The sequence below is a fragment of the Neofelis nebulosa genome, chromosome 1 (genome assembly GCF_028018385.1).
Source record: "Neofelis nebulosa isolate mNeoNeb1 chromosome 1, mNeoNeb1.pri, whole genome shotgun sequence".
Taxonomy (NCBI): Eukaryota; Metazoa; Chordata; class Mammalia; order Carnivora; family Felidae; genus Neofelis; species Neofelis nebulosa.
This window is the reverse complement of record NC_080782.1, coordinates 107,789,026-107,816,419: the sequence shown is the minus strand read 5'-3', so window position 1 is coordinate 107,816,419 and position 27,394 is coordinate 107,789,026. Positions and strand designations below refer to the sequence as shown.

General features: G+C 36.0%; 1 protein-coding gene across 8 annotated transcripts in view; it reads right to left on the bottom strand.

Moving 5' to 3' along the window:
* The window catches only part of ADAMTS6 (ADAM metallopeptidase with thrombospondin type 1 motif 6), a 307,211-nt gene that overhangs the window by 26,834 nt on the left and 252,983 nt on the right, over positions 1 to 27,394 (bottom strand). For all 8 annotated transcript variants that reach the window (XR_009262159.1, XM_058731301.1, XM_058731310.1 and 5 more), the window contains 2 exons: positions 11,686 to 11,815; positions 1,593 to 1,797 (listed from right to left, as the gene is read on the bottom strand). Coding sequence is in view for 7 of the 8 variants with exons in the window: in XM_058731301.1 (XP_058587284.1) it covers positions 1,593 to 1,797; positions 11,686 to 11,815 (335 nt within the window). In the remaining variant the exon portion in view is untranslated. The remainder of the gene's footprint in view (positions 1 to 1,592; positions 1,798 to 11,685; positions 11,816 to 27,394) is intronic.

Here is a 27,394-nt window from a genome sequence, read left to right as displayed (position 1 = left end):
TTTTATTAAACACTGTCTAAAGTTATTCTTTATTTTCTTCACAAATATTTACTTTTCCAAGCTTATAGGATTCCTTTGTATTGCTCATAGTGCCTATTCCAGTGTGTTTACTTAGTACTAAATTATACTTAGGGACTTGACCTGAAACCCTAAAACTGTTGAAGCCAATCATCAGGCCTCCCAGTATGATTTTCCAATAATAAATTTGTCATCATTTTCAATGACTACTTATGAACTTCTGTGAGGGTCTTGGGCACTGAAATGCAGGTACAATAATTTTCAACATATGTAGAACTCTACAGAATGTCTATTCTTTATCAGTCAATTTTATCTTCCAAATCAATTTAGGAGTTAATCCACTCACTTCTAGGGAACAGAAGAGTTCACACTGTTTTCCATAACCACTCACCACAAGTATCTCTACATTTGATTGAAACACAAAAGTTAGGTAGGCAGATGTAATTACTGAAGCTGGAGTATGTCCAGGAAACTTGGGAGAACACTCCCAATTCCCACCAAAGATTCCATAGATAACTACAACTAGTCAGAATCTCCATTTCCATGTACCATCCTAAACACAGCCCCTCTTTTAGGCTCAGGTCTCTACCAAATTAAGGCCACTCCAGCAGTAAGATTCACAGGGGGAAAAGTTACAACCAGGGGTTCCTAAAGAACAATGTATGTTTTCTGTTTATTTAATTTTTTTTTTTTTTTTTTTTACAAACTTATGAGGTCTACAGGAAATACCCAAAGCAAGTACCACAATGTTTCCAGCAGGAAATGCATCCTGTTTTGCTAACTTGGAAGAATGGCCTTTAGTTATGTAGCCAGGTACTTATTCTTTTTAATATTAACCAACATTACAGAAGATTTCAACCCTTCTTTGGGAAATGTGGAGAATGATATGGTGTTTCCGTTTATATGTCTCATGAAGAACGAGCAGTCAAGAATTAACTCTACCCCTTTCCTCATTTTTCATAAGGCAATTATTCTGAGCTCTATGGATTATTTTAGGCTCTTTTATATACATGTAAGGCAGAAAAACATTATCTTAGTCTCCCTCACTGATCATGTAAGCGGAGGTTAATGATAAAAGCTGAATTGGACTTTGTATATTACAACCTCAACTCCATGTTTCTTCCCCAGATGCAACAGAAGGAATTAAAATATACTTAGATATATAATAAGTGATAAAAAATTGATAAATATTCAAATGTATGAATTATGTAGTTAGGCTGCAACATGACTTGGGAAAAAAGATTTATCACTAATTCTGAGCTTATTTGCTGCTCAAGAATAGCAAAGGAAGAGAAAAACCACTTATGTGAGTACTCATTATTCTATTCTTTCCAATTCACTTTAGGTTGATTTTTAATCAAACTGATGTCTAGTTTCTCACTGATTTCCCTGACCCAGAAAAACCTTACTTCCTGACAAGGAGCAATGAAATATAACAGGGCCAAATTTACTGTTAGGCAGTCCTTAACTTGCTGAGTTCTAAGGTGCTCACAAGCTCAGGTGTCCTCACTATTAAATGCTCTGGTATTGATTAGTTAAGACATCTCAAAACATACAGCCTCAGATTTCCTTACTTCTGACCAGTCCAAAGCCACCCACTGAGGTGGACATGACTGGTTGTTGCAGGACTCTATTTCAATAGGCCGGTGTGTTAAACAGCCGCTGTAGTCCAGTGTCTCCTCCTCTGAAGGTCCAATCTTCCTGATGCAGAGCACTGCCCTTGTGCGCATTCCACCGTCACAAGTCTTGCTACACTCCAACCAATCCCCAATGAACCACCTGCAGCAAAAAGTGGAAGAAACACAGAAAAACATTTCCTCAGTACAGCCGGAGATTTTCGTCAATGGACTACACTCTCTCCCTAAAACAGCTGACATTTCAGTGTTGGTTGAGGTGACAAATGACAAATGGAAGAGCTGCTAAGGAAAAGAGAATACACTGTCAGCTGCCTTCCAAAGTGTAGTGCCTGGGCTCTGAAACAGGCAGAGCCTGGTCCAAACAAGTAATGCACCATATGTTTTTAACCACATTGATACTTCCCCTTTTCTAAATTAATTTTTTAAGGGAGAAGGCAAGTGGGGGAGAGGGGTGGGGGGCGGATAGAGAGAAAATCTTAACCAGGTTCCATGCTCGGCACAGAGCCCATTGTGGGGCTTGATCCCATGGTGCTGGGATCATGACCTGAGAAGAAGTCAAGAGCTGGATGCTCAACCGACTGACTCACCCAGGTGCCCCTCTAAACTAATTTTTAAGATAAAGATAATATAAATATAAATTGTGAGACTGTCATGAAGATTAAATAAAGTAATAAATATGAAGCTTCCAGTCATGTGCTGCTTAAGTGTTTAACAACTGGCTCTTTATGGAGGGCAGCGATCTCGATTTGTTGAATTTACCAATTTTGTGGGGTGAATAACTCACTAACGCCAATTTCAACCTACATCCCTGGCATGTTGAACACAAGAAGAAGATATGCTAATAATAGGATTTCAGGAGCCAGGGCTAGCTTGCTTTAGCATACCACTGAAAGCTTCTAACATTGTGTCTAAACACAACAAACAAGAAACAGCAGCTTTATTTATTATCACATTGAAGCAGGTTCTCCTACAATCAAGAATTTAGTGCTAAAACCACATTAAAGGAGCTAGGGATTTGTTTTTTGATTTCCAGATGAAGGTCAGGCTCTGCAGAAGATAGAAGGCCTTTATTATGCTTATGGAGCAGAGAAAGCCTGAAGATATACAAGTCTTTAAAAACCTGCACCAAGAGCAGAGCCTGAGTCAGCTCTGTGAAAACATAGAGATCCCTTGTTGTGACCCCTTTATTCCTGAAAACAGCGTCTATGCAGCTAATGGGGGAAGAAACTGAAATAACAAAACGAACATGTTTCACGTTGGCAAGTAAACCACTCTTTTTTCCCTGAAGTCATAAATGAACTTTTATAGATGTAATTTTAGGGTGTATATGTGTGTCCATGTATGTATGTATGTATGTGTGTAATACGTCTACAGAACTCACTCTTTTAGGCACATTATTTGGTCCAAAGATGTGAATCAAGATACAAATTAGACCAATGAGAATTTGGCTTTAGAATTTTTATACCTCCACTAGAGCAAAAAAAGCCCTTTCCCTTCTCGTCACAAAGGTGCATAAAGCTGTAAGAGCTGCTGGTGGCCATGCACCCTGTCAAGGGGAATTAGCTGATGTGAAAAAATACAGAGGAGCTAGAGGGCCCTGGTGCTGTTTCAGTCCTGGATTCTAGCCATTCCTAAAGCTAGATCCATGGTTGCCCTTCCCCCAGTTTTGTTAAGTAAACCAACAAATCCTATTCTGTGCAGAAAATAGCTGAAGTTGAAGTTGTATTATTTCCAACCAGAGTGTTGATTAATATACTATTGCATTTAATTTAATAAATATATGTTGAATGCCTACTATACTCAAGGAATCACACTTTGTTTTGTAGAAGAAAGTAAGGTTCGTGTCACGAAAATAGTTATCCAAAGTCATGAAAAGAGCAATGTTGAAACTAGGACTAGATCCCCCAGCAGTTACTATTTCCATTGAATTTCATTTTTAACCCTGCTAAGTAGTAGGATCTAGGTCAGAAGCATGAAGTCACTAGTCATTTTCATCCATCCATGATTATAAATCATACAACTATCCTCACAGGATATGCTAATGCTCTTGGGGAAGAGACCATCCGGAGGGTGAGCTTATGTGATTGCGCCAGTTTTGTATGTGGAAGATAGTACTTTAATGAAGTCAGAATACTAGTTTCCAAATTTGAGCCTGTAGTTAGCCAAATGAGCAACCATGGCCTTTGTCCCTTACAGAGTGGAAAACCAGTATTTAGAAATATGGCGATTAACCAGTTTCTAAAACTTAAAATACATCTTTCCAAAACTTAAACACTTTCAACCTAAAATTCATTTAAGTAACAATAATTTAATCCTGACAATCTGATATTAATGGTTTTTTTTTCTAAGTTATTTTCCAGAGGAGACTTAAAGCAATTTTCATATTCTTTCCATTTTGTTTTCCACAGATGAACATGATCCCAAGTTGTTAGTACCATTTTTGGTAAAGAGGAAAATGTGTACTGAGAATAATAACTTGCATGCCAGCCATAGTGAAACTCTGATTCAATTTGCAACAGTGATTTCATCACCAAGATTAGGGGATAAAACAGAAATGTGTATAACTCAGCCACAAAAAGTCCAGTCATACCACCTCCAGCCATGATCTCATTAGGTCTCATAATGTAAGAGGGATGGAGTCCTTCAAATTAAACACAGGTGCCCAGAGTAATAGCAGTGATTCAGGAGGTGTTGCTGTTCTTTGCTGCATGAGGTCAGGGCCACCTCCATCTTTTTATTCTTTGTCCTCTCTTTTATTGCCAACCATCTCTTAGTCTAGATGCATCAGTCGAGCATTTTATTTGGAATGTATGAAAGTAAAAGTATTAACCACCCTCCCAATTTCCCTTCTGACTCGAACTCTGATTTCAGTCCCGGTTGCATCTTTATTGCTCACCAAATCATCCCTTCCCATGTCTCTCCACAGGATTAAATCACACCCTAGTTATTTAACTTGTTTTGCAATTTTGCCACTGCATCCACTCATCTCATTTTCTCTATTCCCCTGTCCAGTTTAAGACATATGGCTTCTTTCACCTTCACTCTCCCCATTGCATTTGACCCTCTGATGACCTTCTCCCCATTTCTCCTTTTTTCCTCCTCTAGATTTTGTGGTAGAAAACACAAAAATTCTCTCTGGAAATGTCAACTGCTGAATTGTTATAGTCTGAACAATACCAGGGATGCTTCTTTCTGAGCTCTTCCCAACACCCAGGGATCAAATTGTCTACATTTTCACAAGTGTCTTCATATCCACTGGACACTAACAACTAGTGGGATTCATGTTCAACTGTCTGAAATAAGAATGGTGTGGTGCCATCTGTGTAATCTTGACCTACAGTGTCTGTGTATTAATAGGACAAACAATATATTATGGGGGAGCAGAGGGAATAAGAGAGACACTATAAAATATGTTCACAAACCTAGGTTAATTGGAATATTTTTGAAGCAAGAACCAATCATAAAACTAGAATATTATTTTTGCTTTTTAACTTAAAGGGAAATGGCAGAGCATATGAAAATAAACTGATATTTGATGTTTAGATTAAAAGAGAGACAGAGAGAAAGAGATTTCCCAGCCTTTGTCCCAGAGTCCAGCATCTACTTATCAACTCTTCTCATAAACACAACATAGCAAAATTAAAAAAAATTCATAATCTGACAATAACATCTTTACTCAAAGAGAGATTCAAATATGTAACCCATTAACTACTTACTAGGATACTAGAACTTTACTATGTTTTAAAACAGGTTAAAAAAAATCTAAACATTAAGTTGGTAAAAAGAAAATCTGCTCATTACTCAACTAACTGGAAAGTAAAACTAATACTAAGCATAAATCTCTATGCCCTAAACATTTCACAGGTGAGATTTTTCTAAATTAAAAAAAAAAAAATGAAGGGGTGCCTGGGTGGCTCAGTCGGTTAAGCATCTGACTTCGGCTCAGGTCATGATCTCGCAGTTTGTGAGTTCAAGTCCCACGTCGGACTCTGTGCTGAGAGCTCAGGGTCTAGAGCCTGCTTTGGATTCTGTGTCTCCCTGTCTCTCCGCCCCTCCCCTGCTCGCACTCTGTCTCTGTCTGTCTCTCTCAAAAATAAATAAACATTAAAAACAATTTTAAATAAAACCTAACCCGCAAGTAAAAATTTCTCCGCAGTGCAAGCATCCTTTAGCACTTTTGTTAAAAATTCTTTTTTTTACTTAACATATCCTTAACTAGAGTTATTTTCATACATATTTATCCGATTAGATTGTCCTCAGGCAAGTGAGCCATTCTTCTGAAAGCATAGAGCCTTTCACATTGCAGTTGCTTAAAAAATGTTTTCTTAACTCATGGTCACAGTATTATCACAATGTATAATACTCTATTGTTTTCACCCCTCTGATTTTTACAACTTTAAAAACTAAAGTGTCATACAGGAATAATATTCAATATCCAAGAATTCTTCACAGGAGGCCATATATAGAAACATTCTTGCTAGAGAGAGATAGCATGGTGAAAACTGAACTCTTGGCCATTCTCTTTGGATTCCAACTCAGCATTACTTCCTTTTCTCATGATTGGGGCACTAGCTTCCTATCAGTCATGGACTTTAATATCAACCCCTCCCTTTTCCTTTTCCAATTATTTAAGACTTTGTCAGGAATCCCACCATGTTCACTCAGTGCCTCTGGAATTCTTATTTTCTTCCTGTCCCTGGTCACCTCACCATCTTGATTACTATACTCTTTCTCACAAAAGAGTTGCTGCTATGAGCACATTAATTTTTCCCAGCAAGGTTTCCTCTACCCTTAAAGTTTTTCCAAATAAACACTATTAATATTTCTCTACCAATGCATCTTTCATCTATTCTTCCTAGCCCCCTGTCATTTTTTTTTTATAAAACACAAAGATAAATCTTATTGCCCTCTAGTTTTCCATACCCTGCTTATAAAGTCTTCAATATGAATAAGAGACATTGGAAACATTTTATTAGTTAAAAAGATAATTTCTCATTAAAAAAAAATACTATTTAGGGGCACCTGGGTGGCTCAGTCAGTCCAACTCGTGATTTTGGCTCAGGTCATAATCTCAGTTTCGTGAGCTCGAGACCCATGTCAGGCTCTGTCCTGACTCTGCAGAGTCAGCTTGGGATTCTCTGTCTCTCTGCCCCTCCCCAGATCATGCTCTCTCTGTCCCTCTCAAAATAAATAAATAAACTTAAAAAATACCATTTAGTGGGGTGCCTGGGTGACTCAGTTGATTAAGTGTCTGACTCTTGATTTAGGCTCAGGTCATGACCTCATGGTTTGTGAGACTGAGTCCCACATTGGGCTCTGCACTGACAGCATGGAGCCTGCTTGTGATTCTCTCTCTTCCCCTCTCTCTGTCCCTCACCTGCTCGTGCGTGCTCTCTCTCTCTCTCTCAAAATAAATAAACTTTTAAAAAATTAATATATAAATAAATTTACTGAATCTCATAAAAAATACCATTGAGGATGTTAAATTAATAGTATTCAGAATTTGAGATTTTTAAAAATATTTATTTATTTTGAGAGAGAAAGAGAGCACGTGCACCTGTGAGCATACACATGCATGTGCACAAGTGGAGGAGGGGCAGAGAGAGAATCCCAAGCAGGCTCTTTGATGTCAGCTCAGAGTCCAACACAGGGACTTGATCTCACAAACCTTGAGATCACAACCTGAGCCAAAATCAAGAGTCAGACGCTTAACTGACTGAGCCACGCAGGTACCCTGGTACTTGGAATTTGAAAACAAATACAGATCCTTTCCTCAAAATAGGCAAGTATATTTCAAATAAAGTTTACATTTAATTTTTTTTAATTAAAAAAATTTTTTTTAATTTATTTTTTAGACAGAGATAGAGCACGAGCAGGGGAGGGGCAAAGAGAGAGGGAGACACAGAATCCGAAACAGACTCCAGGCTCTGAGCTGTCAGCACAGAGCCCGACGTGGGGCTCAAACTCACAGACCGTGAGATCATGACCTGAGCTGAAGTCGGACGCCTAACCAACTGAGCCACCCAGGTGCCCCAAAGTTTACATTTAAAATAAAGAAGAGGGGCGCCTGGGTGACTTAGTTGGTTGAGGTCCAAGTCTTGATTTCAGCTTAGGTCATGATCCCAAGGTCGTGGCATCAAGCCCTGCATTGGACTATACTCTGAGCATGGAACCTTCTTGGGATTCTCTCTCCCTCTCCCTCTCTCTGCTCCTCCACTGCTTGCACTCACATGTACTCTCTCTCTCAAAACAATATATAAACTTTTTAAAAAAAAGAAACTTTGAAAGAAACTTAAAAGTACATTCTTAGAGTGGATGAGGCCTTCCTAAACTATGAAAGAAATAAAAGTTTGATAGCTTTTCTATGTAATATTTTAAAACTTCTATAAGTAAAAATAGATAACAGCACCATAAAAATATGGAAAACATATGACAAACTCAGATAAAATATTTGGAACAAAGGTAAAAGACTAAATATCTTTAATACATTAAGAGTTACTAGAAATCAGTAACAAAATGAGAAACACTTCAATAGAAAAATGGGATAGGATAGGCCATGGATCAGAAAAGCAAAAATAAGTAATACAAATGGCAACCGTACATAATTTTTCAATGCTCATCCTTATCTGCAATCCAAGAAATACAAAATAAAACAACAGTTAGATACCGAGGCTTTTTTCTCTATAAAATAATCAAAGATTGTTTTTAAAACAATAATATCCAGTGTTGTGCAGTTCAGGGAAATGATGTTCTAAAATGCTCTTATTGGGAATATACATTCATATATTATTTCTGGAGAACAATCTGACAATGTTTCAAAGGCTAAAATATATTTCCATCTGAACAAGGAATTCTATTCCCATTCATTTAACATAACAGCATAATTATAGAGAGCAAAGTTTTAGTAGCAAAAAATGTTAATACTGTGGTATGTTAAGGGATCAAAAGCTAAGACACAGCCAAAGTTATTCAACAGTGGAAAACCAATTTAAGTAAACAGGGACATATCTACTGAATATTTTAGAAGATATTTAATGTTCAAAATATGTTGAAAACTGACTACAAAGCATCATAAATCATATCATACCATTTTGTTATATACATAAACAACAGAAAAACATAAACATAGAAAATGTAAACATAGAAAAAAGACTGAAATATATACATATATCAAAATATTAACAGTGGTAGTTTAAGTATTACAAGTATTTTTAATTTTCTTATTTTTACTTACCTGTGTTCTAAAATTTTCATGCTTTAATATGTACAACAAAAAACAAATATGATTATTACATCATATCTGAAAAAAAAAAAACTCATCTTCTTTCCTTTATTCCATACTCATTTAAAGTATTGTTGGGGGTGCCTGGGTAGCTAAGTCAGTTAAGCATCCAACTCTTGATTTCAGCTCAGGTCATGATCTCAGAGTTTTTGAGATTGAACCCCTATGTTGGGCTCTGCACTGACAGCGTGGAGACTGCTTGGGATTCTTTCTCTCCTCCCTTTCTGCCCCTCCCCTGCTCTCTCTCTCTCTCAAAATAAATAAATAAATAAATAAATAAATTAATAAACAAAAAAACAAACAAACTTTTTAAAAAGTGTTATTGAATTCACTAGTCTTTCAATGATTTTTATCTCTAGAATACCAAGGTCTACTGGGAATTTTATGATATACAACAACCATTCTGAAGAATTGAGATTTTCTTTTTCATAGTCTCAATTCAAAGGAATAAAAAAGAAATTAAGAAGGAACTAAGAAAAATATGGACTAAGAAAGAGTAATATTTTAAGCTCTTTATATCTTTAGCTCTTTCTGAAAAGAAGTCGGCCTAAATTTTCTTTTTTCATATTCTCTTTATCTTTCTTTTTCCAATTCCATTCTTTTGTCTCCAAACTTAAAAAAAATATTATATAACTTTAGTGAAGTTAATAACTTATAAAATAAATAACTTAAATTTATTTATTTATTTTGGGAGAGAGAGTGTGTACAAGAGAAAGTGCACAAGAGAGAGTGAGTGTGGGCACGCATAGGAGCTGAGGGGTGGGAGGAGGGCAGGGAGAGAGGAAGAGAGAGACAATCCCAAGTAGGCTCTGTGCTGTCAGCACTGAGCCCAATGCAGGGGCTCAATCTCAAGAAACCTGAGATCATGACCTGAACCCAAAATCAAAGTCAGATGCTTAACCAAGTGAGCCACCCAGGTGCCTCAATAAATAAATTTATTTTAGAATTACAAAAGGAAAGGAAACTTAATTTTAATTATGTATGTTAATTTGAATGTCAATTATCTCTAACTATAAATATATATCATATAGATTATATATTATAGTTATTACATCGATCTATATTATATATATATAACATAGATAGATACATAGGTAGATAGATAAACAACTCCAATGTAATATCTAAACCCACAATACATGGGATGGAATGACAAACCACTGAAATCTCAAGGGGTGTTCGAATAGCATTTAAGCCTAAACAAATAAAAAAGCTGAAGCCAAAATAGAACAGGTGTGACCAGGACCACTCAGACGTCTTAAAAGGCCGATCAAATGTCAAACATAATACTCAAATTCCTGAATGTCAGGAAAGTAACTTGATGGGTTGAGAAGCACAATTACATGAAAATAATGTTGAAAGTTATAAGAAACATGGGAAGGGAAAAAATTTTGCCCATGGTTTTTAAGCAGTTTTTATAGTTTGTGTAGTTTCCCCACTTCTTTTGCGTTAAGTTTATAACAATAATTGGCAGAAAAGAGAAAAAATTTTTAAAAACCAAATGTGTTTAGGTGTGCCTGGGTGGGTCAAGTCAGTTAAGAGTTCAACCTTGGCTCAGGTCATGATCTCATCTTGTGGGTTGGAGCCCCGCATCAGGCTGTGTGCTGACAGCTCAGAGCCTAGAGCCTGCTTTGGATTCTGTGTCTCCCTCTCTCTCTCTGCCCCTTCCCTGCTTGCATGCTGTTTCTCCCTCTCTCTCAAAAGTAAATAAACATTAAAAAAAAATCAAATATCTTTGGGGCGCCTGGGTGGCTTTGTCTTTTCTTATGTAATCATTGCCTTTTTTTTTTTTTTAAAGTAATCTCTGTACCCAATGTGGAGCTTGAACTCATGACCCTGAGATCAGGAGTTGCATGCTCTATAGGGGCAGTTGGGTGGCTCAGTTATTAAGCAACTGAATCTTGATTTCGGCTAAGGTCATGATCTCACAGTTTGAGCCCTGCATCAGGCTCTGCCCTGGGATTCTCTCTCCGCCTCTCTCCTACTTGCTCTCTCTCTCTCTCTCTCTCAAAATAAATAAATAAACATTAAAAAAAGAGTCTTGGGCCGGCTGGTTGGTTCAGTTGGTTGAGCATCCGACTTCGGCTCAAGTCATAATCTCACTGTTCATGAGTTCCAGCCCCACATTGGGATCGCTGCTGTCAAGGCACAGCCCACTTGGGATCCTCTGTCCCTGGCTCTCTCTGCACCCCCCTTCTCTCTCTCTGTCCCTCCCCCACTCATGCACGCAATTGCACGTCCGCGCACTCTCTCTCTCTCTCTCTCTCAAAACTAAACATTAAAAAAAAAAGTCTTTAGGCCTTTAGGATAAATATCTGGAAAAGATAGGACTGCACACCAATCTAATGTGTTTTATTGAATTTAAGATACCATTATTCTATGTACCTAAATTAAGAAAGATAAAAATAATGATGATTTTTATTGTAAGTAACACACTATCAATTGCAAGATAAATCTCAATTTCCAAGATGTTAAAATGTGAAAAGATATGTGCCTTAGAATTGATGAAACATGATAATTTCTAGCACTGTGCCAGATCAACCTACTGAAGTTCCTGCTTTTAAGGATTAATAACTGAAACCTATGGATAGATAGAAATCTTAGCTCAGTGAAAGGGATATCAAAATCTACCCTCTGTGATGTTTTCTCCCCTTTTCATAACATATGAATATGTTTCCAAATATGAGTAGCTAATGCTTTTCTCTTTGCACTTAAAAAAAATAATTCTCATTTCCTACTCTTACTTACTCAGGTGGGCAGGGCTCAGTGTTGCAGGCTCTTTGATTTTCAGGTGGCTTACTGTCAGGGTCACAGTAATTGTTCTGGACAATAGAGTTGTCGTCCAATCTTTTACAGACTGCCTCCTGTCTTTGGACACCTTGAGAAAAGGAGGACATCATTAATTGAAGAGTAGTTTACTTTCCAATAAGTTAGGTATGCATAGCTTTCCTCTGGGGAATCAACCTCACTGGATCGCTGCTGTCTTATCTGTTCCAGAAACACTTCACTGCTTCTCTAAAAAGGAGAGAAGTCCTGGTCATTATACTGCAATTTTAGGCAAAATTATTGTTCTCATATTTAGAAACATAACTGTTTTCAAGTTCAGAAAAGAAACTATTGGCAATTGTAAACAATTAATATTCCCATTTGTATATTCTTCTTCGTGCTTTCCTTAAAAAAAAAGAACAAAAACAAATCCCCCCCAACTTCATTTTCCCAAAATATAATCAGATAAAATGTATGAACATACATTTCAATGCAAAACAATGGCTGTACATCTATTTAAAAATAAAGCAATAGGGACAAATTTACTTTTTGATATTTTATAGGACAAATCCCATCAATTTAGTCTTTGTGAGGAACACATCACATTCACACATTTCATTCTTTTTCTTCCACTTATAGTTTTATTTCTCTAAAAGCCCACAAAGTCTAGAATTTAGAGATTGCAGTGGGCCCCTTTTGCACTCCAACCCATTAGTCTGTTTGCTTTAACAGAGCTGGCCCCCTGTTGATTACACCATTGTCAAACAGATATATATATATTCCTTGAAATAGTAACTCAGTAGATTATTATCTTAGATTATTAGTCTATGTGACCTGTTTGTCACAGCTAAAAACACTCTCATTATAAAACTGTAAAATTCTAAGTATGTGTTTATTATTTATTGGCAAAGGTATCCACCACAACTTGCTCACAATTCACAAAATACAAAGACACACACAGACACAATCTTATTTGTAAACATCCCTGGTGAGTAGACCTTATGCAGTCTCATTTTCTCTTTAGTGTCGAAGAATCTAAAGCAGCAAAGCTAGGTATACCAAGATACCAGAGAAAAAGTAAAACTAAAAACAATGCTATATATTTCAGATCATACAGAGGTCGCAGGTTACTCCTGGAATTGGAAATAAAAGCATAAACTATTCCCGACTCCCCGACCTCTTCTCTATAACCAGGTAAGCTAAATTACCCGCAAAGAGTTGTAAAAACAGCATTAGCAATATATCCAGGAAACCACAGCTTCACACCTAGCCAGACCCACATGAACCTACAGTTTTGCCTTTATTTTTTTTTTCCAGTTGCTTTTAATAGCACCCTGAAGAAAAGACTTTAATCTCAAATTAGGGAAATCAACGTGAAATAAGATCATTCGCTGAAGGAAATTGTCACCTGAAGAGTCATACACCAAATACTTGCCCCAAGATCCCTTTAAAAGTCGTGGAAATTTTGCAGGTGGAGGTGCCTCAGGCATCATGCAATTCAAACTTCTAACTAAACAAGATAGGGAAATCTATGTCTCTGATCAGGAAAATTACCAAGTACTATACCCTCCGTGATGGTGGTGAGCAGTTGAAAAAGGTATATTTTACTGTTTGCAGTGACCCAAGGCTCTTACTAATCTCTTTCAGTAGGTTTTTTTTTTTTAGGTTTTCCTAAATTTAGGGGCCTAAAACGTAGCCAACAACTTACTGGCAAAATGTCTTAGAATATTTACTGTATTCATTCCCTCCTAACTCCTAGAATAGGCCAAATCTCAGTTTATGTGACAACAGTTTGGAATTTCTTAACTATTAAACTTTAGATTTTTGAGGGAGGAATGATTCACGTCAGGCATAGTTGTGATCCATTCACAGATGTTCCACAATATTCATCAGCTAGCTCCCCATTGTGTCATTCCAGTGGGCAGATAACTAAGTCCATGTGACCCACCTAGACAGAAATCTCCACCATTAGTCATAGGGTCAACTTCCAATTGCCACAGTTCTTCCACCCAGTTCAATATGTTGTTCCTATCAGGAAGAGTGGGGATTATTTTTATAAGTCATCATGGTTATTTTTTTCAAAGTCATTCAAATATGATTATACTTGGAGAGGGGGGATTCAAACCACCCACTTACACGGAGGACTTAAACAACTTTACCCAACTTTGATAATTATGTATAATAATAAAAAAAAATCTGATTTGCAACAAGAAAGTTGTCATTCAATTTAATACCTTGGCTGGTTTTCAGAAAAGAATAAACGTTTTCAACACTACCAAATGGAACTGTTACCCTGCATCAGTGCCAGAAACATCAATTCAGTTTCTACAGGTTAAGAAAAAATTCTACTTCCTTTAAGTTAAGCCTAGAAATGTTGTGTGGTTATAATTATATTAGTTTTTAAAAGTAGCCATTAATGTAAAAGAAAGGCCTCTGCAATTTGAATCACAGGTTGAGACATTCGTTATTATAGGTGAACTTTATGTTTGATCTTAAGATACATTCTAGCCAAGTATGTTTCTTGAAAAAACTTAATTATATAACATTAATTGTTGAAAATGTGGAAAAGAAACAAACCACAAACAACAAAATAAAAAATATCCACAGTCTCATATCTTTGTTCTGGATCTTTATTTTTAAGGCTATTTTGCACTTTGGTGGGATCCAGTAATTCGTTTAAAATTACATAGTACACATACTAAACACGCCAGTTAAATGTGGTTGATAGGTCATTCATTCATGCATTCATTCATTCACTCATTCAACAGAGAATAGTTACTAAGTATAAGGAACTGTGCTTCTTAAGAGATATTGAACTAAGTGCTAACAATTACAAATTGACTTCATTTTGGTCATGCCTTTCAGACTTCTTAAAGACCAAGAATTAGGGTATTGTGGGGTTCACTTCAGGATCATGAGTTCAGAACACTATTTTTTATGAAGTAAAAATTAAAGTCCTTGAATAAACAGCTGAAATTACTCTGTTTCATGAAGATGCATCTTTCCTTGCATTTATCTTTTATTTTCTTCTAAAATGTTCTATTAGACAGTGTGGTATTTCACACTCAAGAACTGACTATACCAGTAATCTATTCCAAATCTTCTGACTAGGCTGACCTATCTTTCTCCAACAGCATAAAAATCCCCTTCCAACCTTCAACCCCACACTTGGCAGATTCAGAGATCTTTTTTTTTTTTTCTTTCTTTCCTTTTTAAATCAGTAGCAATAGGATAACTCTAAACCAATGTACCTAATTTAGGATAGATTTTGAAACACACACTTTGGGACTAAGGGAAATGCAGCCTTTAGGTGTAGAAAATAGAAAATACAGATCATGTGGAAATAACCGTCCCCGGAAGTGGGACGGTTAAGCATCCCACTTCAGCTCAGGTCATGATCTCGCGTTCTGTTATTTCGAGCCTTGTGTCAGGCTCTGTCCTGAGAGCTCAGAGCCTGGAGCCTGCTTCAAATTCTGTGTTTCCCTCTCTCTGCCCCTACCCAGCTTACACTCTGTATCTCTCCCTCTCTCAAAAATAAATAAACATTAAAAAAAATTTTTTTACGTGAAGTAATCTGTAAAACACTGCTAAGGAGTTGATTTAAATCCTGTTGGGAATAATTACATCCAGTTACACAAAGTTACTGTGTTTTCAAATCTAAGGACTTATAGTTTATAAGCAAAAACATTAAATGTCCACATGACTAGTCAGTATATGTCCAATTAAAAACAAATTCTAGTGACTTAACGTCCACATCCCTGGAGTATGCAGATGATCTGCAGAATTTAATTGGTCAAATTTAAAACTACACTAATTGCATTTTATTTTTACACATCTAAAGTTAATGGCATGCAAATTCTATACCTATTTTTTAATTTAATGTCACCCCTCTTCCATGCTTAAAAAATTAATGTTTTCATATCATAAAATTTAAAAACAAAGATGCCATTATCAATACATATTTACTTCAAACTCTCTAAAATGGGTGTATCCTATATATAGATATTTATTTTGCTTATCAAAGAATAAAATATGATGGTTCTTCGTTTTTTTAATGTTTTAGTTATTTTTGAGAGAGAGAGAGAGCATGAGCAGGGGAGGAGCAGAGAGCAAGGGGACAGAGGATCCAAAGTGTGCTCTATACTGACAGCAGAGAGCCTGATGTGGGGCTTGAACTCACAAAACATGAGATCATGAAGTCGGAAGCTCAACCAACTGAGCCACCCAGCCACCCCCCAAACATGAAGGCTCTTAACATGGAAACATAACCCTTAATTTAGTCTGTGAGTTTAAATTTATCAGGTCTTATATAATATTTAATTTTTAGCCGACAGTTAAAAATTACAGATGATCTATTTTCCTACCAAAGGTTCTCTTGTCCAGTGAGAGGAAGGAATACCCAAATTAATCACTGCTCTAGCTATATATCAGGAAATGGTTTTTAGTATTTTGAAATAGCATATACCCCAGGAAAATGATCACGAAGTCCAGTAAGCTGCAAGTGAGTCCTGGATGGAATCTTTTATCCACTGTGCTTACTCTAGGAGATGTTGATAGTTCAACTGAAGAACATAGGATCTTGGGCTCAGCAGCTACATTCCTAGGGCCAATCCTGAGTAAAGGCTCCAGAGACCATAGTGCCTCTCAATTTCCTTGCCTCCTTTTCAATACCTTCTCTATTCCCCTTATAAGCTGCTCAATGTTCTCATATCCCATCTAGATCTTCTTTTAGAGAATTAAATAATTTTGTAAGCTCCTTTGTAACAATATTTGGAAATATATTGCCTTTCACAGAACAGTTGATCATTTTAAAAGTAGAGAGGTGGGCATTCAATGCACATAAATTACCGCCTGAATTTCACTTGAAAGAATGACATGTGGTAAACTAAGAAATAAATGGGGGAGGTTAAAGGCAGCAGAAAGATTTTCTAGGTCTTTTCAAATCTACTCTTAAGACTCAACATTCCAGAGCTAGCCCACTCAGTAAGTGAGCAATCTATAACCGTATGTGAATGAGTCAATAATGGAAAGAGAGGTATAAATGTATCCTTGGGATTGAGAGGCTAACCAACATCTAGATAATCTAACCTAGTGGCATAACTCATCATATCAACCCAAAAAACAGTTTTCTGAAGAGGAAGGGGGTGAGGGGATGTTAAAAAGTTAGAGCTTATACTACAAATGTGGCTGGTGGCTAAGGCAGTAATTTACGTAACCACAGCATCTATAAAGTAGCTACCAACCAAGACAATACTGTATACAATAATATACAGAACACATGGCCAGTAATATTAATTGAATCTAAATCTTCACTGTAGATAGCATCCAAAGAACAACAAGCACCAGGGGAAAAAAGTCTCTCTGCTCTGCCTCTCACTGATGGAATCTGTGACTATTGGCCAGACACAAGCATTTGCAGGGCAGAGTAAAGCCTACCTGCCTTGACCTAACCGCTGACACCCAGGGTACCAATCAGTTCCACCCATATGCTTTCTCCTTCTGAAGTTCTTCCTGCCAGTTTTTATTTTTCATAGGCTTCCTTTCTCATCTTTTCCTTCTGTCTGAAGCAAGACTAGATGTTCCAGGGAAATACAGGATTATTCAGAAAAAAAAAAAAGCACACAACTCTAAAATATTATATTTTTCTTTGAAAGATTTTATTTTCAAGTAATCTCCACATCCAACATGGGGCTTGAACTCACAATCCCGAGATCAAGGGTCACATGCTCTACCCACTGAGCCAGTCAGATGCCCCTAAAATATTATATTTTTCTACAGTAACAGTGTTTAGTGATGGTAAGGTAGGGTAGGGGATACACATACTGCATTTATTTGAAATCATACTATCCCTGGAGCGAATTTCTATTATTCATTAGTTATTAACAGTAATTTCTTCCTTGGAAAGTGTCTAACTTAACACACCAAATTCCTACTATGTCTAAGGCATGGTTTTTCATTATCATAGGAGGGCAAATTAGTTAAGGGACAAGTCTTGACTTCAATGAGATTACATTAAAATGGGGAGAATAAGGCAAGAAACAATATGATTATATTATGGAAAATACCTTATCTAATAAAATAATGCATTTTCAGGTCTAATAGTGTTAGTTTTACAGCCTCCCTATTTTGTTATATTGTTGTCTGATTTCTCTTCCTCTGATCTTCACTGATATTAAGCACTCTTTTCATAGCCAGAGGTCTATAATTTTGTCCCTTTTCACTTTATCTTCTTATTATACCTATTTGTGAGTTCTAAGTAGTTTAGGGAAATAACCTAAAGCAAGTTTTCACTCTCCTTTGTAAAATGAGACCATCAAATTAGGTCATTTCTAATGTTTGCTCCACATCCAAAATTCTACGAAAATTGTCTCCTCTTTTCTTCGTCTCCAATTCAATTGTTTAATTTTATTCCCTTTTAGGTCCACTCTGCCCCATATTCTACAGAATATTAAGTCTGGAAAACAGGCATTTGTTAGATTCCTTTATTTGTGTAGTCTTGCTTCAGTGCTTGAGTTCTTACCAGTAGACATACACATCGGAAGGGGCAGACATGTCAGGAGGCAGAACACTAACTAGAAATAGAAACTTGTGACAGGCAAGCTTCCTATGAAGAACTGACTCATGTTATACTAAAAAGAAATCTCTGTGATCCGTAGGATTTTTTTTTTGATATTTTATTACAAATTTTAGAGAAAAGGGGCACGTGGGTGGCTCAGTCTTAAGCGCCAACTTTGGCTCAGGTCGTGATGTTGTAGTTCGTGGGTTTGAGCCCCAAGTCAGGCTCTGTACTAACAGTTCAGAGCCTGGAGCCTGCTTCAGATTCTGTTGTCTCCCTCTCTCTCTGCCCTTCCCCCATTCATGCTCTGTCTTGCTCTCAAAAATAAATAAAAACATTTAAAAAAATTTTAGAGAAATGATGTTGATAGTCCAAGAAGACCTGGAGCTTCTCCTACACACTGTGAGGATTTACTACCAACAGAGAAGATTATCTTTTACTATTATTTTTTCAAAGATTTTATTTTCAAGTAATCTCTACACCCAATATGGTGATCAAACTTAAAACCCCAAGATCAAGAGTTCACATGCTCTACCAACTGAGCCAGGCTTTTAAAGACTTTCTTTTAATTATATATAGCACCTCTTTCTTTCTTAGAACCAAAGAGTAAATATTTCAGATTTCAGTTATAAAAAAGCTGTATAGCTTTTAAACTATTTATTTCCTCAAGTAAAGAAAAAATGGGAATAGTAATATCAGAATCAACAGTAATATTAATAGAATAAAATTGAGATGATGTTTACCAGTAAAAAATGCTTAATTTTTTTCAAAAGCATTTTATGCATAATACCTTGTAAAGATGTATAATATTATGACTGTTAAAAATGTTATTTTGGACAGAATTTTTGTGAAGTGAAACATAACCTGTGACACACAAATCACTAATACAATAGGAATGTACTTCAACTTTGCTTTCAGCCTTACCCAAGTTTTTCAGTGAGCTAACATGTATGCAGGTCTGATCATGTTAGGGAAGAATATAATGTCTAAAGCAATAGAAATGAGATGAAATAAGAAAGAAAAGAGTACTAGGGAAAATGTTTTGTGTTAGCAGAGACTTCCTGCCTTCAGCTATACATCGTAACATAAGAGAAAATGCAGAGTAAACAATAAAAACTGTCAGGTTATCAAATTAACTTTTATATGTAAGACTTTTTACATGAAATTGGAAATTTCAAATAATATTAAAAATACACAGAAGAATTAAAAAACAATTTTAAGTGTATTATATAGGGGAAGCCATATGCTTAAGTAAAAAGATAAATAGAAATAATTATTATAGATAAAAAAATGAGCAAACATATTAACTTCCAGAACTATGAACCAAGCAAGAGCATAAGTTTGTCTAGAGAAGTTACTCTGCTATATGAGAAGTGAGCCAGGTGCAATTGATGGCTACAGAGCCTAGGCTTTCAGGAGCTGTGATGTTCATAGATGCCCTGCAATGATGCCTGGTACACCTAAGCCCATATATTATAGGGTACTCTTCCTTCCCGACATTGAAAATGACCTAAAAGAAGGGGATGGCGGGAGAAAGTGAATAGGGGAAAGCCATGGTCAATGCAATGATAGACTCCTGTCTAGTCTCACAAGTATTTTATATTTCAAAGACCAAAGAGAAAATTTGGGAACAACAAACAGCTGAATGCACATCTTTATTATTTCTAAACTCAAGTCACTTTTTACAAGGGGCTTGTATTATTAAAAATATCACCGTGATCTAGTTTATGTCTAAGTTGGTATATACGGAAATCAAACATAAAATCACTCTCATAGTTTCAAACAATAGTACATTGTGTAACTTCACACAGAAATGATCTATTATAGGGAATTTTTCTCAAAAACTAATTATATAACTACATTTCTTAAAAGGGAAATAAAATGGCAATGAATAAAGTGCTTTTAATTATTCAAACTAAAATTTCCATCTGTTATCTTTTACTTAACTCTGAAAGTGACTTTTGGATGGTAAATCCCAAACCAAAGAGAAGCAAACTCAGTTATAAGATTCAATTTCTTAATGTCTTTCATACTTAATTTCAATCTCAAGTCTACTTTGAATCTTGAGAAACAACTGTATTTTGCTTTCCTCTCTACTCCATTTTGGGACTTCTCTAAGTTTGTGTCAAAGTTACAGTGTAGATGTCCTTTATAAGCTTTAACACATATTAGTTATTATTATGATGATGTCTATAAAAGTCAATGCTGGAAACACTTGTTTGTTTGAGGCACATTCTGTTAGCTCACTAATACTGTGAATTGGCCATTATTAGTTTATGTTAAAATGTTAAAAATGTTAACATGTTAAAAATGTTTCGTATGTTGGGGTGCCTGGGTGGCTCAGCCAGTAGGGCATGTGACTTTTTTTTTTTTTTTTTAGAGAGAGCATGAACAGGGGAGAGAGGGAGAGGGAGAGGGGGAGGGACAGAGAGAGAGAGAGAGAGAGAGAGCGAGAGAGAGAATCCCAATCCCAAGCAGGCTCCATGCTCAGAGCAGAGCCTGCCACTGGGCTCAATCCCATAGCCGTGAGATCATGCCCTGAACCAATATCAAGAGCCTGGTGCTCAACCAAATGAGCCACCCAGGCACTCTGAACATGTGACTCTTGATCTGAGGGTTGTGAGTTTGAACTCCATGTTGGGGGTAGGGATTACTTAAAAACAATTTTTTTAAAGGTTATTTATTTTATTTTGAGACAGAGAGGGCACGGAGCTGAGGATGGACAGAGAGAGAATCCCAAGCAGATTCTGCACTGTCAGTGCAACACTGATGCAGGATTCGAAACTCACCAACTAAACTGAGATCATGACCTGAGCTGAAATCAAGAGTTGGATGAGTTGGACGTTCAACCGAGTGAGCCACCCAGGCACCCCTAAAAATGAAATCTTAAAAAGAAAAGTTAGGTATCTTAGAATTAGCAAAGAAATTAAAAGAACATTGCTGAAAATGTAAAGCATTTATCTGTTTGGTACTATGAGAGCTGTTCTCTTTTAGTCAGGTATGAGTATTAGCATAAATATTGTATTATATATTTTTTTAATAATTACTTTTTAAAGACAATTTAAAAATTATTGTTATAATGGAATTAGTATACTTTTAAGGGCACCTTTTGCTTGCGTTGTGCCATTTTTGAAAATGAAATATATAACATGAACACCTAGTGCTTACATAGAAACAATGTAGAAATATCCAACTTTTTAAAGAGGCCAAGGCAAATCTGCATGATTAAATAAACTTGAAAAGTCTGTCATTAATAAATGGAATAGTGTAGATTTTTACATAAACTTGTTAAGTAGTAGATTCCAAAGACGAATTTGCTATAGGGTCTTTTTAAATATTTAGGTGTGTTCTTTTATAAATTTTTTCTTTCTTTCTTTCTTTCTTTCTTTCTTTCTTTCTTTCTTTCTTTCTTTCTTTCTTTCTTTCTTTCTTTCTTTCTTTCTTTCTTCCTTCCTTCCTTCCTTCCTTCCTTCCTTCCTTCCTTCCTTCCTTTCTTTCTTTCTTTCTTTCTTTCTTTCTTTCTTTCTGCTTTAATCACCTACCAATCTTGATCTGAACTAACAGAGATAGAGAAAGGAAGGAAACATATTCAGGACATATCAGAAGGAAAACTTAATACAGTTAGGAAGGAAAATTTTACACAGCATTCAAGACCTCTAGTTCCTTAACTGGAAGTACGAAAGAGGCTCTAATTTTAAACACTGAACATCATCATACCCTGATTAAGGAGTTTACATGCATTTTTTTTCTTTCATAAAATGAAATTCAACTCATTTGGAAGGATGAGAGATGACTAATTTTTATCCACTTTAATGACACTAAATTTTAACCTAAATCAAGAGTTCTCAAACTTCCTTGGTTCATGATACCAATGTGTCAGTAATTTTTTCACAACCCTAACCCTCCTATGCAGAAAAAGAAAAATCTAAGAGTTTTATTTATTAAGTAGTTAGGTCCAAACAACTTAGGAATAATCAGTGTGGTATATGCCCGATGTCACTGTGTTACCATTGAAAATATACAATATTTTGCTGTGCCTTTTGTGAGTCTGCTGCAGTGTTCTGGGCACCATAGCGCAGTTTGAAAAACATGGGCCTACATCAGGAAAATACAAAATAGTAGTGGTTGGAAACTATGTAAAGCATCTTAAAAATATTAAAGAGTAGAAACCAGGTCCTATATGTGTAAGAATTCAGATGAATTTGGTGAAATCATAAAAAAAGGTCAATTAAAAAAAACTGTTCTAGTGAGAAAGAAGAAACATAGAATATTTTCTAAGTCTATATGCTATTCATGCACACACACACACACACACACACGCACGGCTTAAGATGACATCCAGGGAAGAAAAAGAAAAATAAATTAAAAAAAGCATGAAACATACAAGAAAATTTGATTAGGCTATGTAAATGTAAAAGAAAAATAATGGTAAAATTTTAAGTGGTCAATAACAATTGACCAGAAACATTCCTGAATAACCCTGTAGTATATATATGAAAAATCTCTATTTTGATCTCCAAATAAAATCAAAATTGCCTATAAAAATAAACCTGTCTCCCTCCACCTCCTCCTCAATCTTAATATAGCTTTAGCTTATCTTTTCTCCCTGACCTGCCTGCCAAGCAGTGTTCAACAATGAGATGCCTCTGATTGCCAGCAGAAACTTGACCAAAATGAGTTCTTTGGTATGCAATCTTTGTACTTTCACATAAAGAGAAAGAAAGAAAACCCTAGACAAATTTAGAGAAAATAGTCAGAAGTGTCAATAGAGCCAGCTGGAGGTCAAAGACTGTATATTTAGGGTATAAATTTAAAATTAATGTAATTAATGTAAATATTTATGTATTTCTGACTTTTCTTTGTATCACAAACAAAGCATTCTTAAGACTTTCTTTTTAACAGAACAGGTGCAAACTTGAATGCAACAATACAGCATGGACTCTCAGTTAATTGGCTTTGGAGGCTTTGCTTTAAAACATAAGGGTTGCTTCAAATAAGAGGGGGGTTAAAGAGACTTTGGGGTAGAAAGAAAATGGTTTAAATGATGGGAAATGAGAGCACATCCAGAAATGTAGGGAAGGAAAGGATCATGAATACTGTCTGTTTGCATTTTGCAAAGATTCATTCCCTAATGAAACAAAAATTTCCTGTAACAATAGATGACCTTCTCTAGAACTATGGCACAAGGAGAAAAAAGAATGTTATTGTTTTTCATAAATATTGAGTTAAAACAGGAGCCATATGCCTCTGACTTATGGGTCTAAATTAAAGTTGGTTGAGTGTACAACCACTTATTCACTGTAACTCCTTAAGTACCACAAAAATTTCAAATTAGAGGAAGAACTTCAGAAAACCTACTTAGCACAATTTCACTAGATCTTAGCCAAAAGACTGAGAAGCACGGTTGCAGCTAGTTTTAAAAGCATTGATTAGATGCTTATAAATGATCCATCAGGTAAAGAAGAAAGCACATAAATAAACTGAAGAAAAAAAAAACCTTTCTAAAGGCATATCCAATCTGAGGGCCACACTAAAGAAAATTATGAAATTAACCGGAATTCTATTACATTTTTACTTTCTCCTCTGATGTCCCATTCTACTTTCCAACCCCAGATACTTATAAATAAATCTCATTATGTTTGCATTTAACTAGTAGCTCATTAAAGACAAAGATGTGAGTTAATGCTACTAATGGTATTTGCATCTGAATGTAAATTATTTGAATACTAAATAAACTTTCCATCAGCCTCAATGGCAGTATTTTTTTTTCCACTAAGACTAAATTTATTTAATAACCCAGTAAAATTTTTAATTTTAAGTATCTAACAGTATAAAAAGCACAGAGCAGATTTGTAGATTTCTAATGTGCTAGTACAAAGTATATGACTACATACAGTGCAACCTACAGGCAGAGGGGTGGAAGGGGGAAAAAGAAGACTGTGGTTGAGGTCTAGTAATGAATAAATAAATACAGAAGTAGATATGACTCATATTATAATATATTCTACCACAAATGCTGTAGCCAAAATGTGCAAATTTTTTTTTTCAGAATAATGGAAGATGGATGATAATGGTTAGGACTCTTACAATATACCTCAAGGGCTGTGGGAAAGCCAACCCAACCCACTATGCAGTCTTTGCACATGGTGGCTTATAGTTTGTTCAATGGCAGTATTTCTTAACCTTGGCTGCACATTTGAACTACCTAGAGAGTTTTTGAAAATCTGATGCCCCAGCCACACTCCTGACAAATTAAATCAGAATTTCTGGGGGCAAGCCTGAGCATCAAAATTTTCAATGCTCTCTAGGTGATTTGAAGGTAGGACCAAAGTTAAGAACCATTCCTTTAGGTAAAGCATTTGAAAAAATAAAACTTCAAACTAGTGAAGGAGATTTTTTTGAGTAGGGATATATCTATCATGTTGCTCTATGGAGGTGCCCAACTGGTGGTAAAGCTCTGTTCAACATAAGGGACCATCTTTAATAAGAGAGAATGTTACATTTAAATAATCACTAGACACAGGTGCCTGGGTGGCTCAGTTGGTTGAACACTGACTTCAGCTCAGATCATGATCTTGTGGCTTGTGAGTTTGAGCCCCGCATCAGGCTCACTGCTGTTACACAGAGCAGGCTTCAGATCCTCTGTCCCCCTCTCTCTCTGCTCCCCCCCCCCCATTCACACACACTCTCTTTCAAAAAAATAAAGAATTAAAATTAAAATTAAAAAAATAAAAATCTCTAGACATTCAATTTATAAGTCTTGATTTTGGGAAGTTACTTCACTTCGTTTTATCTATAAAATAGGAATAATAACAGCAATGCCTAGGTTCATGGTGCTGTTGATTATGATCAAATATAACAGGGTGCCAGAAAATGTTTTATAAACTATAACATTTTATTTATTATTACATGGCTGAGCAGTGGAACCATTTATCATTAAAAAGACTAGCTATAAGGTAGATTACAACTGTAATATGGATTACCACCTCAATGATTTGTCACTTTGTTTTAATAAGCATTTACTTTATGAAATCTAAGTGTCTGGCTCAATGTTTCTCAAAGTATGGTTCCTGAACCAGTAGCATCAGCATCAGTAGCACCTGGATACTTATTACAAGTGCAAATTCTTGGTGTCTATTCCAGACCTACTGATTCAGAAATTGGAGGCAGAACCTAGCAATCTTGTTTGAACAAGACATCCAGGTGATTTTGATGTTCAAATCTGAGGACCACATATCCAGCCAAATATTAGGAAAAAGCAAATATGTATGACTAAAATCAAAGAATGAATACATAATATTTATTATTTTAATCTTTAAAAGCTGTACTGCAAAGATACAGTGGCATAAATTACTACTTTAAAGAAAGCCCCTAAATCTCTGTATTTAAAAATAATACAATTCTAGGGGCGCCTGGGTGGCTCAGTCAGTTAAACGTCTGACTACAGCTCAGGTCATCATCTCACGGTTCATGAGTTCAAGCCTCACATCAGGCTCCATGCTGACAATGTGGAGCCTGCTTCAGATTCTCTCTCTCTCTTAGAAAATGAATAAAACATTAATAATAATAATGATAATAATAATAATATAATTCTCTCTACCCAGCCAACTTTATCAACTAACACATTAATCATGAATATAATGGTAAGATATAAATTTGAGAATCAGATAAATCACAGATTTATCCGTGCAACACTCTGGATAAGGAATAAAGGAACAAAACTCTAGGAGGAGTTAACAGTGGTTCAGAAGATAGTTACGTTTTAATTCAGTGGACTTGGATTTCTCTCAGGAAAAGTCACAACTGTATCTTAAAAATCACCTTTATCCTGAAGACAACACCCCATAGCATCTCAATGCTCTTATTCAGGCCAAGGAAGTGTTTCATCATTTACTCAGAGAAAAGACCATTACTTAGACTGAATCACCAGCAATGTTTCCTACAGCATTAGATTTGTCACTGGGTCTGCTAAGCAACAGAGAAAAACAGGCTCAAAACTTCTTATCTTAAAAGATATCATATGAGAAATCTATCAACATCATTCCCAAATTCAAAGTTTGTCATTTACCAGTAATAAAACATATGCAGGACAGTCATAGGTGAGGACACCAAGAGTCTTGTGAGATTGCAATAGAAAGTTCTTTGAGACCTTTCTTGTTTAATCTTTTTTCCATTTTTAAAGGTTTTGGTGTCCTCAAGACACCCAACACCACCCTAGAAAGATCAAAGTGAAACATCCCAATTAAGAACTGCCACCTCCTAAGAAAATTAACAATTCCAAACTCTCATTTCCTACACTGGAAAAAACTAGCACGAATAAATAATTGCCAGAATAATTAGTTCCTTTTGCTCATCCACTCATCTACAAACCTTTCTTGACTGCCTAGCATATTCCAGATAGTATTCTAGGTGCAAAGTGAGTCTAGAGAGATGCACAGATGTCAGTGAAGGAGGAAGAGATTCTAAGTGTCTAGGATTCAGTTTCTCAGTCAACCAAATCAGTAATACTCAAACTCGAGCAAGCATCACAATCACCTGGAGAGCTTTTTAAAACATAGACTATGGAGGCCAATTCACAGTTTCTATTCAGTAGGTCTGAGGTGGGGCTCCCAAATTAGCACTTTCTAATAAATTCTCAGGTGATGTTGATGCTGCTGGTCCAGCAACCACACTTTGAGAACCACTTACCAAGCAAGACAAATGGCAGCTCTTCACACTATCCCTGCCAACAAGTACTGTACGTGTCTCTTCCAAAGAAGGCAATGGCCTCATGACTGCTGTCATAATCACACACAATTGAGCAGAATTCCAGTTGCCAGAACCACCTCAAATATCTAGGACCAGTGGCTCCAGAACAAAACGAAGAAGTTCAAAAAACAGAAAATTCTCTTTCCAGGGGCTTTTCTCCCTCTTTGTTTTTCTTTTTGTTTTATCCCCTACCACAAGAAATCATTTTTGTATTATGATTTCTCGATGCCAGTGTTATGGAAAAGAATAAAATTCCTTTAGATTTTTCATACATCTCGAATACAAAGTTTTTCTTCTAAATTCAGTTCTTACAGCCTAACCGCCACCCTTTTTGTTGAACTATCTCCTTTTTGAACAAAAGAATCCTAGGGTTAGAAGGAACACTGA